General features: G+C 39.5%; 1 protein-coding gene across 17 annotated transcripts in view; it reads left to right on the top strand.

Annotated features, from left to right (window-relative positions):
- PIKFYVE (phosphoinositide kinase, FYVE-type zinc finger containing) overlaps nt 1-12,702 on the top strand; it is a 94,227-nt gene that overhangs the window by 8,665 nt on the left and 72,860 nt on the right. For 16 of the 17 annotated variants that reach the window (XR_009819437.1, XR_009819438.1, XR_009819436.1 and 13 more), the window contains exons 4-8: nt 2,087-2,205; nt 4,978-5,149; nt 6,467-6,674; nt 9,098-9,187; nt 11,967-12,105. Coding sequence is in view for 1 of the 17 variants with exons in the window: in XM_062004659.1 (XP_061860643.1) it covers nt 2,087-2,205; nt 4,978-5,149; nt 6,467-6,674; nt 9,098-9,187; nt 11,967-12,105 (728 nt within the window). In the remaining 16 variants the exon portion in view is untranslated. Of the gene's footprint in view, nt 1-1,203; nt 1,289-2,086; nt 2,206-4,977; nt 5,150-6,466; nt 6,675-9,097; nt 9,188-11,966; nt 12,106-12,702 lie in introns of those variants that run through there. The other variant, XR_009819447.1, reaches the window with a different exon arrangement.

Genomic DNA, 12,702 nt, shown 5'->3' with positions numbered 1-12,702 from the left:
AAGCCTACCCCTACTTGTATAAGTATGGTCAGCCCTCTTGTCATCAAATCAAGAGATGTGAGAACTCTTGGAAAGTGCAACTGATGTCAGTCGGGAGGATAATGATGTGAGCAAAGCAAGTAAAATACTCTTGGAGTTTCTGTGTCAGTGGAAGGGAACATGAATTTGCAGATTTAATGTTGAAGTAAAGAAGTACAGTTACAGTGCTGAAAATGTGTACATCTGTAAATCATGCATTAACTGAGAAGATGGCTGTGGTATTTATAGTAATGGAATTTGCATCAGGGGTAGGAGTTAACCTAAGACTGGTACATGTGATATATTTTATGAGGATGGCGTTTTAGACCCAGCGTTTCCTGTACTACAGGAACAGTGACTTCTCATGTTCTTACTATAGTTGTGTTTTCCCTTAGAAAGGGAGAAACTGCATGACTGAAAAGGAAAAAAAATCTGACATCTGAATTTTAATCTGAGAATTAGTCAGCATTTCTAGTGTAAACAGTTCAGCTGCTGAGAGTATCCTTTTTCTGATATAAATTACATCCTTTTGATATAGTTAAATGCCCTTTTGTGAGTTACCTAAAATGAACAAGAGAGCCAATGGGGCATTTTCTCAGTGCTGTGTATGTTCATACTTTAGGAGTCACTTGTAGCTAGTTAGGCAGGAGGCCTGACAGTAATTTTTTTAGTTGGAAGCAACATTCCTGGAAAGAAGATACTCTTGAACTAAAAAGTTCCAGCAGGAAACTCCAGAAAGTAAATGCAGCATAGATCTTGTACAGAAGTAAGAGAGAGCCAAAGATTTCTATATTATCAATGTTTTCTTGAAATATTAGGGTCCCTTTAATCACCCCAAAATACTCAACTTGGTACTGTCCAAAAGTATACTCGTTTAATTTTTTTAATGAATAAATTCCAAGTGGCTAGCCACAGATCTGGGTTTAAGCACTCTAGAATCTCTTTCAAATTATCTCCTATTGTGTATTCTTTGTTGAACATAGATCATTAAGCAGCTATATATGGGCAGATTAACTAAAAATTTCTGCAAAGAACCTGAAGACAAGGCATGCAATCTCACAGTTTTAGTCACAGTGTTCAAAGATCTGCACACAAAGGAATAGCCTAGTTGTTACAGCATGGCAACAGTTAACATGCTTCTGCTGGTGCAGTCACATTCCAGCTGACATCAGTGATATCTAAAGCAGTAAACAGAAAGCAGCCATGTCTGTTCTTCCTGTACTGGGGAAATCAAAATAAAATGCCAGTGAAATGGAGAGCACAGAAGCTGGTAAGAAACTTTAAACTATTTAGAAAAGATGTTTATGTAAAAAAGTGACTCTAATGTTTAAATGTTCAGGTAAATACAACACTCTTTTCAGAACTTTCTGGAGAGGGGGATCCTGTTTGTAACTTGTACAGCAATGCTTCCAAGTAATACGGCATTCTATAGCAAAGAAATTAACTATGTTACCTTTTTATTCAGGATTCTCTTTGCTGTAGTTTATCAAGAATGGCTGTATAAGTTCTCAACAACTTGACGTTTTTCTTGGAAAATAACAAACGAAAAATACTCAAAAATGTGAACTTCTGAATGCATTTTATTCTGAGTTACTCTTTTTAACTAGAACTCAATAGAGTCCTGAGACTTGCTGTAGTCATTTATAAATAAGTTCAGGTTATACCTGTCTTAGTATGGATATGAATATTGTTGCAATTATTTTTTAAGTATTAGTATCCTAGAGGGACATTCTAAAATGAGACTTCAGTGCTTTCTAAAACCATGTTGCAAGGTTCATATAGTAGGTTGAAAATAACTTCACTTCTTCAGAAAGTGTTTTCATTCTCAGAGACCTTAAATTAGTTCTTGTGAGCGCAGAGGATGGTATTTAAAATGTCAGTCCAAATAAGCTATATGGCATCAGAAGCTCCTATTACGGGAGAACAGTACAAGGACAAGAAATGTTAGATGGTTTAACTTGAAGTACAAACATAAGTGAACATTCCTCTCTTTAATGAGATGTTGTGTTGCAATGTGAATGTTGATGTATCACAGAAGATGTGAACGCTACTCTCTTTTCCCATCCAGACAATCGAAGAAAAGTGGAACCGCCTCTTGGAGGTCATGATCCTCGAACAGCTGTGCAGTTAAGAAGCCTCAGCACTGTTTTGAAGCGCCTCAAAGAAATCATGGAGGGAAAGAGCCAGGTATTACTTCTGAAGGGTTTCTAGGCCAAACTGTCTAGAGACTGAACTGTTTACTAGGCTTCTATGAGCTTCATTTTTAGATACATGATGAGGATTTCTCAGATGTTTGAAAGATGAGTGAATAAATTAAAAAAAAAAATCATTGTGTGAGTGCAGGGGAAAAAATTTAAGTTGATGATAATTTGTGACATATCAAACATCTATCATATTGTGGGAGTGAAACATTGCGGTCACTCAACTTCTTGAACTTGGACCAGATGCTCTCATTTTAGTCTCCTTCCCACTTCTTTATTACCTAATCTAGTATTACCTGATGGTTTTCTCCCATGAAGCCTAACCATGGACAGGTGAAACACATTGCCTATCACAAATAGTAATGAGAGTTCTGAGAATTAATTAAATCTGCTACTTACTTTTATATGATTAGTCTGCAATATTTGCTTGAAAGGCTTGTCCTGTTAATAAGTTTTAATTCAGCTGGGTGAAGTTCTGGTGGTTGCCACTGACTTGTGGATTTCACATCCCTCTGCTTTGTTGGACCGTGCCTTTAAGAGGAGGATCTAGTTGAGAAAAGAAGCCACAACTATTTATAAGTGATGATATAAATAGCTATGTCTAGAAGCAAGTCATGAACAGGCAAAAGTAAATTTCATTACGTTGAATGAAGAGAAAAAAGGCTTTTGGCTTGGTAGCTTTTAGAGGTAGATTTTGAGTAAACTTACTTAGCTTCCAGTGCTATTTTGCTTGTAATAGTAGCTTTGCTTTTGTAGAAAGAATATGATAATTTTGAAAGTGAGACAAAAGCCTTTTATTGCAGTAAACATTGGTAAATATTGGTAAATATTTACCAATAAATATTTCTAGATATTTAATTTATAAATAAATGTGTAAATATTGATCCCTACCAATATTTCAATTTGTAGCACTTTCTGAAGGCCCTGACAGATTTCAGACATCTCTGAAGCTTTTGGACAAATGTTCAATCAGAAAGGACGCAGCAGTAAAATAATTTGTCTAGTCCTTTGCGTATGTTAGTTATCAGCACGCTGACTTCTGTACAAGTAGTGATGGGTCACTGCCCTTGACTACAGCTCTGTCTTGCTTGAGCCACTCCAGGCAATGTTTTTTTCCAAGTGTACACTTGATCTGTCTCTACAAGAGACCACTCTGCTGTTGTACAAAGTTTGTGTCAGATCCTGGAAGATGCTATCCTGATCAACCTCTGCTGCTAATGGGAGCCAGGCTTCTGTTCTGAACCCTTCCATGTTGGCCGTTCTTGTCATCACTGTTTGCTCTGATTTGAGTAAAGCAGAGAACTGGGAGGTGTCACCAGCAATGACTGGGTTTCTAAACACCAGATCCTGTGCAAGTGGGGCAGAGGCACTGCTGCTTGGAAGAGTCACTCTCCCATTCTCTTATGACAGAGCCAGAGACTTATCTTATCATGCAGAGTTGCAGCAAAAAACTGTTAATGAGCATCCCTTGAAGCTTTGCAGCAGTTCCTTGGCAAAGCTCTTCATGGTGTCTTTATCTGCTTGAAGCTTAGTGTTCATCTTAAAATTGTCTAGACTCTCTTGAACTCAAGCCTCAAGCAGGCTTTTACCTCTTTCTGTTAGAGTTTTCTTGGGTGGGGACAGCAGGAACTTGTTGCCTTGTTGATCATAGCTGTTTGGGTCTCAGAATTGGTGAAGTAGTGTCAAACTTTGTGGATGTTGAAAAATAAGCCCCAATTCAGGATATTCCTTTTTTTTTTTTTTTTTTTTTTTTGGTTCCATGAAAATCAAAGTATGGATCATCTTTCTTCTCTGTGATTGCTCTTTTCTTGTTGTTTTTTAAGAAAATTCTTGCAGCACTTTCTCTTCCTAAGAAAAACCCCCAGTATTCAGTCCCTCTGAAAAGGCTTATTGGTAGAACTGAACTCTAGCAAAGAGTGTTCCAGAGTCAGAGCTGTCATGTGACCATTAGCAGTTGTTTTGATCCATGGTAATTGTAGCTGGTGGGCTCAGAATCATAATTGAGAGATTGGTCTTGCTCTGTTTATAGCTACAGCACCAAATGAAAGTTTTAATTCTTTATTTTCAAGTCTTAAAAACAAAACAGAAATTCCTGTGACTGCACCCATGCTGTAAAACAGTGTATGTTGCTACATGCTGAATATCTTTTCCACAGTTGTCTGCTCATAGCAGTTAACTTGGAGTTTTGAAACATCAGTCTGGGACATAGGCTTTTACAACTGTTTATTGTGTTTTTGAACAATTCAGTCACATAAAAAACCTTTTCTACGTATCTATAACCCTTTAAAAGTACATTATTAAAGTACAACATTAGCAGTTGAAATGATTTTCCTGTACTGTTTGTTCCTGATTTACTTGATTTACGCCTGGATAACAACTTCAATTAACATGTGGGATTTTACTTTAAACTGTGCTAGTTGAAAACATGTCGTATCCTAGGGGCAAATGAGAGGGAAGAGCAATCAATACTTCATAAGTTTGTTTATTCTTGACTTTTATCTACAGCTCATGATTGTTTTTATCTGCTGTGCTTCCATCTTGGATCAAGAATGCAAAGGCTTAATAAATTTTCACGGTTAAGAACTCTTCCAGCCTTCTGATTCCCTATAAAACCGTATGAAAAATGCTTTATATGCATGTGAGTGCTTATACACAAGTGTGTAATTCTCATGGGCACAGTCTACAAAGCAATCGTCAATTCTAAATGTGTTTTTTTTATTTAAAAAAAAAAGTTTTCCTGTGCTGCCTTCCCTTGTAGGACAGTGATCTGAAGCAGTACTGGATGCCTGACAGCCAATGCAAAGAATGCTATGACTGCAGTGAGAAATTCACCACCTTTCGGCGGAGACACCACTGTCGACTTTGTGGGCAGATCTTCTGTAGTCGATGCTGCAATCAGGAAATCCCTGGAAAATTCATGGGCTACACAGGTAGGGTTTATCAATTCAGAAGCAGAATGCTTCTCTGTGTACGCAGCTCTGTTTGGACTACTGTGTTTTAGGTTTTGACAGGAGTGGAGCATCTCCCTTGTGATGAAATGCTGAGGGAGCTGGGGCTCTTAGCTTGGAAGAGACTCGGGGATGATCTCATTAACATTTACAAATACGTAAAGGGTGGATGTCAGGAGGATGAAGCCAGGTTCTTCTCAGTGATGTCCAATGATAGGACAAGTGGCAACAGGTACAAGCTGGAACACAAGAGGTTCCAAAGAAATACAAGGAAGAATTTTTTCATTGTGAGGGTGACGGAACACTGGAACAGGCTGCCCAGATGGGTTGTGGAGCCTCCTTCTCCAGGGACGTTAAAAACCCACCTGGACGAGTTCCTGTGTGACCTACTCTAGGTGGTCTTTTGAGGTCCCTTCCAACCCTTGAGATTCTGTGATCTGCAAGAGAATGCTGTACAGGTCTCCAGTAGACTTAGAAATAAATAAAAAGAATCACAGGACCTTATTCTACCAATTTCTTCATGCACAGTGGTGGGTTGTGCTATGCCTGCTTATTTGTACCAACACTGTGCCCATGATGACAAAACAAATATAGCCACCATTTAACAGGATATTCACTACAGAAAATGTGCACAAGTAAAAGCTGCTCTTAGTATTCCTAGTTTTAAATTGTAGTGAGCCACATGTTCTAGTTGAGGGTGAGTGAAGCTCTTTAAATTATCAGTTACCAGACCCTAGACAGATCTTGATGGAGGGAGGTAATGATTTCCAGACATTAGCTGGTATGTCGTATCTATGGACATTATCTTATAAGACAAGAGGAAATGGCCTCAAGTTGCATTGGAATGGGCTGCCCAGGGAGGTGGTGTGGAGTCACCATCCCTAGAGGTATTCAAAAGACACATATTTAAAAGGAGCTGAGGGACATGGTTTAGTTTAGTGATGGGCCTGGCGGTGTGAAGTTTGGGGTTGAACACAGTCTTAAAGACCTTTTCAAATCGTAATGATTCTGTGATCTGGCTGTTGTACCATGATTTCAGTGTGCACATGTGTTCATTCTCCCCATTCCTGTAACCTGTCTCTCTTTTACTGATTGTGTGTTGTGCATCATTTAACTTGGAGAAGTTCCCTGAATGTATAATCTTGCTCTTTAAAGGAAATATGAAAATGAGACTTAAACGTGCAAAGAGGTTTTGAAACAGGAAATCCTCTTTTCCCACCAATACACACTTCTGATCCTGTAGGAACAGAGTACTATTTGTTCCTGTTCACTTACACTCCCTGGTTCCCCTTTCCATAGGGGATCTCCGAGCCTGCACTTACTGCCGCAAGATAGCCCTAAGCTATGCCCACTCCACAGACAGTAACTCGATTGGAGAAGACTTAAATGCTCTGTCAGATTCCGCATGTTCCGTATCAGTGCTGGATCCTGGCGAGCCACGCACTCCGGTTGGGAGCCGGAAAGCGAGCCGCAACATCTTCCTGGAGGAGGATCTAACCTGGCAAAGGTAAAGTGAATGGTTTCATGCTGAGCTCCAGAATCTTAACCGTGTTTTCAGGCTGACGCCTACCTAGGCAAAAGCTGGTAGCTTCCCTCTAGGAAACCCAGTAGTGTATCTCATGCAAAAATAATTTAATCTTGTACTTACTTCTGATATTCTTTTTCTCAAGTTAAAATGTGGAACTTTTCTAGTGGAGTTATTTGCAGTTCTTCCTTCAACGTATTGAATCAGTGGTTCTGTACCAGTGATAGAGTAGTTTTTTAGCTTCAGAGTTTAAAAAGATAAACTAAAACACATCCCTTCTAACCATGACTGTTTTGAGAGGCAAGTCAATGTAGCACTCTTGCTTTACCTTCAGGTTTTAGACTGGGCGAGAGAACATAAGAGGTGTTGTCTGTGTAAGAAAGAAAGAAATGATAGAAGTAACCACCTGTGTCTACTGAAGTGGGATGGAAAGGGCAGCTATAAATGTTCTGTGATCTCCTTTCAAAGTATGTTTCTTCTGGTTGCTCTTAAATGAGGGTATCTTTATTTTTGGAAAAATCAATAAAAGAACACCGTACTTGTCAAGTGGTATGCAAGTTAATTTCTGAGGATGTTGATTTAATGTGGAGAGAGGAAGAAACAATCAGATAAGGTATTGGTTCTCATTTCCCAAAAAAAAGAAGAACAAGCAGGTGTGAAACTAGCAAGGAGGTCTTGAGACAGAGCCTTTCTTTAACTGAGGGGTAGTGTTAGTGTCACGTGCCTGCATCAGCAGATCTCTTGTAGTGGTTCTGTTAGTATTAAAAGAAAAGCCTCAAAAAAACTGCCTTCAGAAAATACTCTGACTCTTGCTTTACATGTTGCTTTTCAGAGTATGATGCTCCTATATAGAAACAATTAGGTAAGCAGCTTTAGGCTTAAATAAAAGAAGGTACTTCTCGTTTACTGCTGTGGTCATCTAAAGCGGTAATGTTGCAATGCTTGGGATACTAGCAAGTTTTGAAATAGGGAATGGGTGTGTGCTCAGACTGCTTCTCTTCAGGTGTACAAAATAATAGAAAGTATCATTAATTCTGTCTTCTGATGTATCGTTAGGGCAATTTAAGAGCTTGTAGACACCAGCATGTAATAGAAAGTTCTTACCTTTACTTTGGACAGTTTGTAGCACTTCAGAAAAATGCACTGCCGATTCTTGACAGGCTGGTAACTTTTTGTACTGGAACACTTAAGTCTCATTGGGAGACAACTGGGTAAACAAGGGCTGCTTTTGTGTGTGAGGGAGAGAGATTGAGATTAGGTAGTTTATTGTTGCTTTAGAAGGATTAAATTTGTCTTCAGTGCTTGCTGCTTTTAAAAAATTAAACTTTGCAGTGGGCTATGGTGCTTTTTTTAAATACTTCATTTGATAAGTTCCTTATTGACCTTTAAACTGAAGACATTAAACTTAAACAGCACCACAGTGGAAAACAGCAACTCACAGCTTTGTAATGGAAGCAAACATTTTTTTTTGTAATATATGGCTTCTGTGTGAGTGGTTCATTTCAGAAGAAAATTTAAGAGTTGAGTCTCTTCCCAAAATAATATATCTGAGAGAGGTTCTTGCCTCTCTTGCTGTCATATGCTGCAAAGCAATGATAAAAGCTTTTAGCAAAGTGATGCTGCCTGATGTTACTCTGCTCTTTGAGCAGTTGAAACAGAGATGTGGGTTCCTGCTTGAACTAAGTCGAAGGGCCATGTCCTTTAAAAGTGAAGCAGTGGTGTGCTCTGGGCAAACACAGTTGCTCAGGCAAAATCATATTGCTTACATTTTCTCATGAAGAGCATTTATTTTGCGAGTAGCACATCTACATCCCATAGCACAGCCAGTACAGATGTATCGGTTGAAGTGTAGTGGCTTATATCTGATACAATTTTGCCAGTAGGAATTTTATTGGTAGTGTACAAACATCTGTTCTCCTTCCTCCTGGGGCAGAAGGAAGAGGAGGACAAAGGTGATAGTGATCAGGTTAAACAGTTACAGAAGAGTGTCAGGCTATCTTGGTAAAAGCTGTCTAGCAATAGCTGTAGGTAGCATTGCTTGGATTGTGTTGGGGAATTGAGGGCAATACCTCTAACTACAAAGTACAATATAGCAGCCTATAAGGAAGGAGGACGTTTAAGAAAGGGATATAGTGGAAGAAGACAGGAAGGCAGGATAGTAAGAGAAATAGGAAGAGGCTGTATTGTCCATGACTTGAGTCTGAAGGGTGAAGACTTAAGCACTGTTGTCTGGATATCGTTGGCCTACAGATTGGGAAAGATTTTCCTATTCCCTCACTGATTTAACTGTTATGGTTGTGAATGAAGGGTAACTGTTATCAACTGTATTTTAGTTCCATCTGTTCTAATGCTGCTGAATGTGGCAAATCTCTCAAATATCTGTAACATGCTCCTTTTCCTTGCAGTTTGATTCACCCAGACTCTTCAGCCACAACGTTGTCTGCACGCCTTGGGTCTGTCCAGGAGGATGCAGGGAAGTCACCAGCTAGGAACAGGTAAACTAATCATATCTGAGTATTATCTGTTCTGGATACATTCTTAACACACTCTTCACTGTAAAGCCTGTATTTTAGACCTTGTTTTTACTGAGCATGGTGTTTCATGTCTGAAGTGACACCCCGTTGCCCTTATGTAATGGTAAGGAAAGACTATTTATGTCTTCTTTTTCACTGCTTTTGAGTTTGCTGCTGAATTGGGCAAATACAGGTGGTGGCGAAGAGGACAGAAAGGGAGAAAAGTGGCTAAGAAAGGTAGAGAGTTCCGAGGAAGCTGAAGAAGAGGTTAATGGGAGGCAGAGACTGAGGTCATAGAGGAGTGGAGCTGTAGTTTTTGTTTGTTTTGCTCCCTCTACTTCTTTTTAAATGTAATCTTTAAATTACCAGACTTCCTTAGGTTAAAATCCTATTATAGGTTTTTATGCAAGAGTGCTGTAATGAGCCTGGAAATGTTAATGACAACTTTAAGCTAAAGCATTCACAATTTATACTAATCCCACTAAATAGACTAGTATTAGAAGAACAGGTAATTTCCCCTTCACAGTGCTTCTGCTCTGATTCTGATCACATACCTCCATTATGGTTAAATTGGGGAAATAAAGGTGAGGCAAAGGTAGGAGAGACAGAGCAAAGATAAGCCCAGTTTCTGTGTTGGGAATCAGGAGATATTCAGAGGCTTTTCTTTCCATTAGTATTAGCAATTTGGAGGGATCTGGCAGGATCAGTGAAGACTAAGGAACTCAGCTGAGAAGGATTCTGGCTGCACACCGACTGTAGAGCTGAGAACCAAAGATCTCGTATGGGGGAGTAAAATACTGATAAATAAAGTAGCACCAAAAATCAATTCTGGGCAAACATATCAAGGAGTCCAGAGTTAAAAGTTCAATGCTAAATAACTGCAATGATGTCAAATATGTCCGAAATTTTACAGATACTCTTGCTTCCTGTTGGAATTGATGATGTCTTAATTTCAAAGGCTTTTGCTGTTTGCTCTCACATGGAGTAGTAGGAGGGTTCTGAGCTGGACCTGAAAGGCCCTAACTGTTCATTCAGGTTAAATTTTAACTCTCTGGCTATTAAGGGCCTCACCATAGTACTTAACCTGTCTGGACCCATGTTTGAGAAGTAACGATGAAGTATAACCTATCTCTGTCAAAATTCTGAACCTGTGGAAACTAGGCTATTTGCTCTGGGCTAAGGAATGCCAGCCTTTAGATCTTCCCAAACCAGCTGTAGATATTTCTTTGAGGCAAGCTTGATCATGCCTCTTTCTAGATGAGATGAAGCACAAAAGATGCAGATTGAGTGCATTTAGATACAGGTAGCAGAAGTTACTTAATATTATTTGCTTTTCCTGTGTTTGGGGGATGTGTTTTCATCTTTTCTTAGGCTGATTATTTATGGGGAAAAAACAGCACAACAGTGAAATGTTGAAATTGGAGGGATTTGAACTTTTGCGTTGCAAGTCCTTCTGAAGGATAGGGATTTTCATTACAAAGTCTCCCCCTCTGTTTATACAGAGTTGTTTAACTTGAAAGCATCCAAAAAGTAGAAGATTGGCAGAGTTTTAGCCTGCCTTGAATGCCTATGAGAGAAAATTTTTGCTTATCACCCCTAGATCTATATAGACGTAGTGACAGTTTAGTTTCCTTTGATTCTGTATAAGTGACTAAAAAGGACCTAACTAAACCCCTTTATCAGCCCAATATTCTTCCTCAAGAGACAGTGGAGGCAAAAGCAGTGTCTTTGAGACTATTGTACCTTCAGTACCCACTTCCTTGCAGTACAAAATTAGTATGTCTATTAGCTAGGTAGCAAGCTCTGTGAAGATATCTGATATCTGAGTTTTATTCCAAAATTAGAGGCGGGAACAGTTCTCATCACTGAGATTTCTGCAAGCCTCTTGCATCAGTTCAGTATTGATGTTTAGAGCTTCCTTTTTGTTGTACACAGAAGCGTTTTCCATCCTTACACCTTAGAGTGCTGTTAGCGTGGATGACTTGCACTGCATGTTTTTTGATGCTATATGATGAGAAGCTGTACTCTAGTTACTCAGAGGCGTAGTCTAGTTGTGGGATACTGGAACAGAGGTTATCTGGAACTTATATTTGCATTTGTAACTTTGCAATGATTATTGCAAAAAGATGTCTTTGTACTGGAGTGTATAGCCAAGATTTCCTAACAACTGGGCTGAGATGAGGTGGATGCTGTGTATTGCAGTACGAGGAGAATTGTTAGCTGAGTGACCTCAAGCTTCAACAGACAGTTTAGCCATTGTAGGGAACGGTGGCTCAAACTTCCAGACTGTCAGCCATATATTTCAGAGAGCTGAGGAAAATGAATTTTTAAATAGGTCAAGGAGAGGGAGAATCTCAGCGCTGTGTTACAGGAATCCTGTTGTTGGCATTCTGTCCTGGCAGGTTGGCTACCTCCAAACTGCTGTATCTTCTAATAACCTGGCATCCCTTTCCTTCCTCAGTCTATTCAAATTTAAACATATATGGATTGCTCTGTCTAAACTTAATTCTAACTGCTTCCTACAAAGAGCTTTACAAAAGTTTATGTTTAACTTAGATATTCCAAAGAAATACACTTGCTTCCTAGGGATCCTTACTTCTGCTTTGACAGGGAAGGAATCTTTAAGCCGTAAGTCTCTACTGAGAGACTGGACAATGTCACAGGCTAGAGTTCCTTTTTAGCATGCTACAAGATCAATGCTTGCTCAGGTGAAGCACCACAGTGAACACTTACGCTGCAATTCTTCTCTCTTCCACTACAGATCAGCCAGCATCACTAACCTGTCACTGGATCGGTCAGGTTCGCCAATGGTGCCTGCCTATGAGACATCTGTTAGCCCCCAGGCCAGTCGCACACATATGAAGGCTGAGACCAGCGAGGATGAGCGCAAAATCCTTCTGGTACCTTTCAGACTTCTGTTTGTCTTGCTCTATGAAGGCTATGAAGTTTGCCTTTCTTGTATTATGTAGCAGGAGCATGTTATTGCCTTTAAAGGCTCTTATCTGAGCTTGCTTACCTGGACCCCTTCTCCAGGTGGTGCAGGGATGGATTATATTGATGCTGCTTTGAACACTTCCATCTTCCTGAAACAAATCATAGTTTCATATGATGTTTGAATAACGTTGCTCACATTTTTAGTCTTGGGAAGTGTTAGGAGATATGGAGTTGGTGTATGGTGGCTTAAGCCTGTCATGGTTGCAGCTGTTAACACAGTGACCTGGTTCTGTGTTTCTCAAGTTCAGATTTTCCCTGTCATGTCCATGTAATCAGAAACTTTGAGCAGTTGCTTCAGAATGCTTTAATCATGATCAATGAGCTAAAGCTGTTAGAGCTTACTGAGCCAAAACATAACTTGTCCCTTCCCCATATTTGCCAAATAAATACATTTTGTAGAAGGTTGTATTGACGTACTTGTTCAAAGAAAAATCAATGTATGACAGTGTTCTGTGTAATCCTATTATCTTCTCCCCACAGAGGCAGTGTTTTAAGTGGCAACT

Source organism: Colius striatus, chromosome 11 (assembly GCF_028858725.1).
Source record: "Colius striatus isolate bColStr4 chromosome 11, bColStr4.1.hap1, whole genome shotgun sequence".
In the NCBI taxonomy this organism is placed as follows: domain Eukaryota; kingdom Metazoa; phylum Chordata; class Aves; order Coliiformes; family Coliidae; genus Colius; species Colius striatus.
This window is presented reverse-complemented; position numbering and strand designations above follow the sequence as displayed.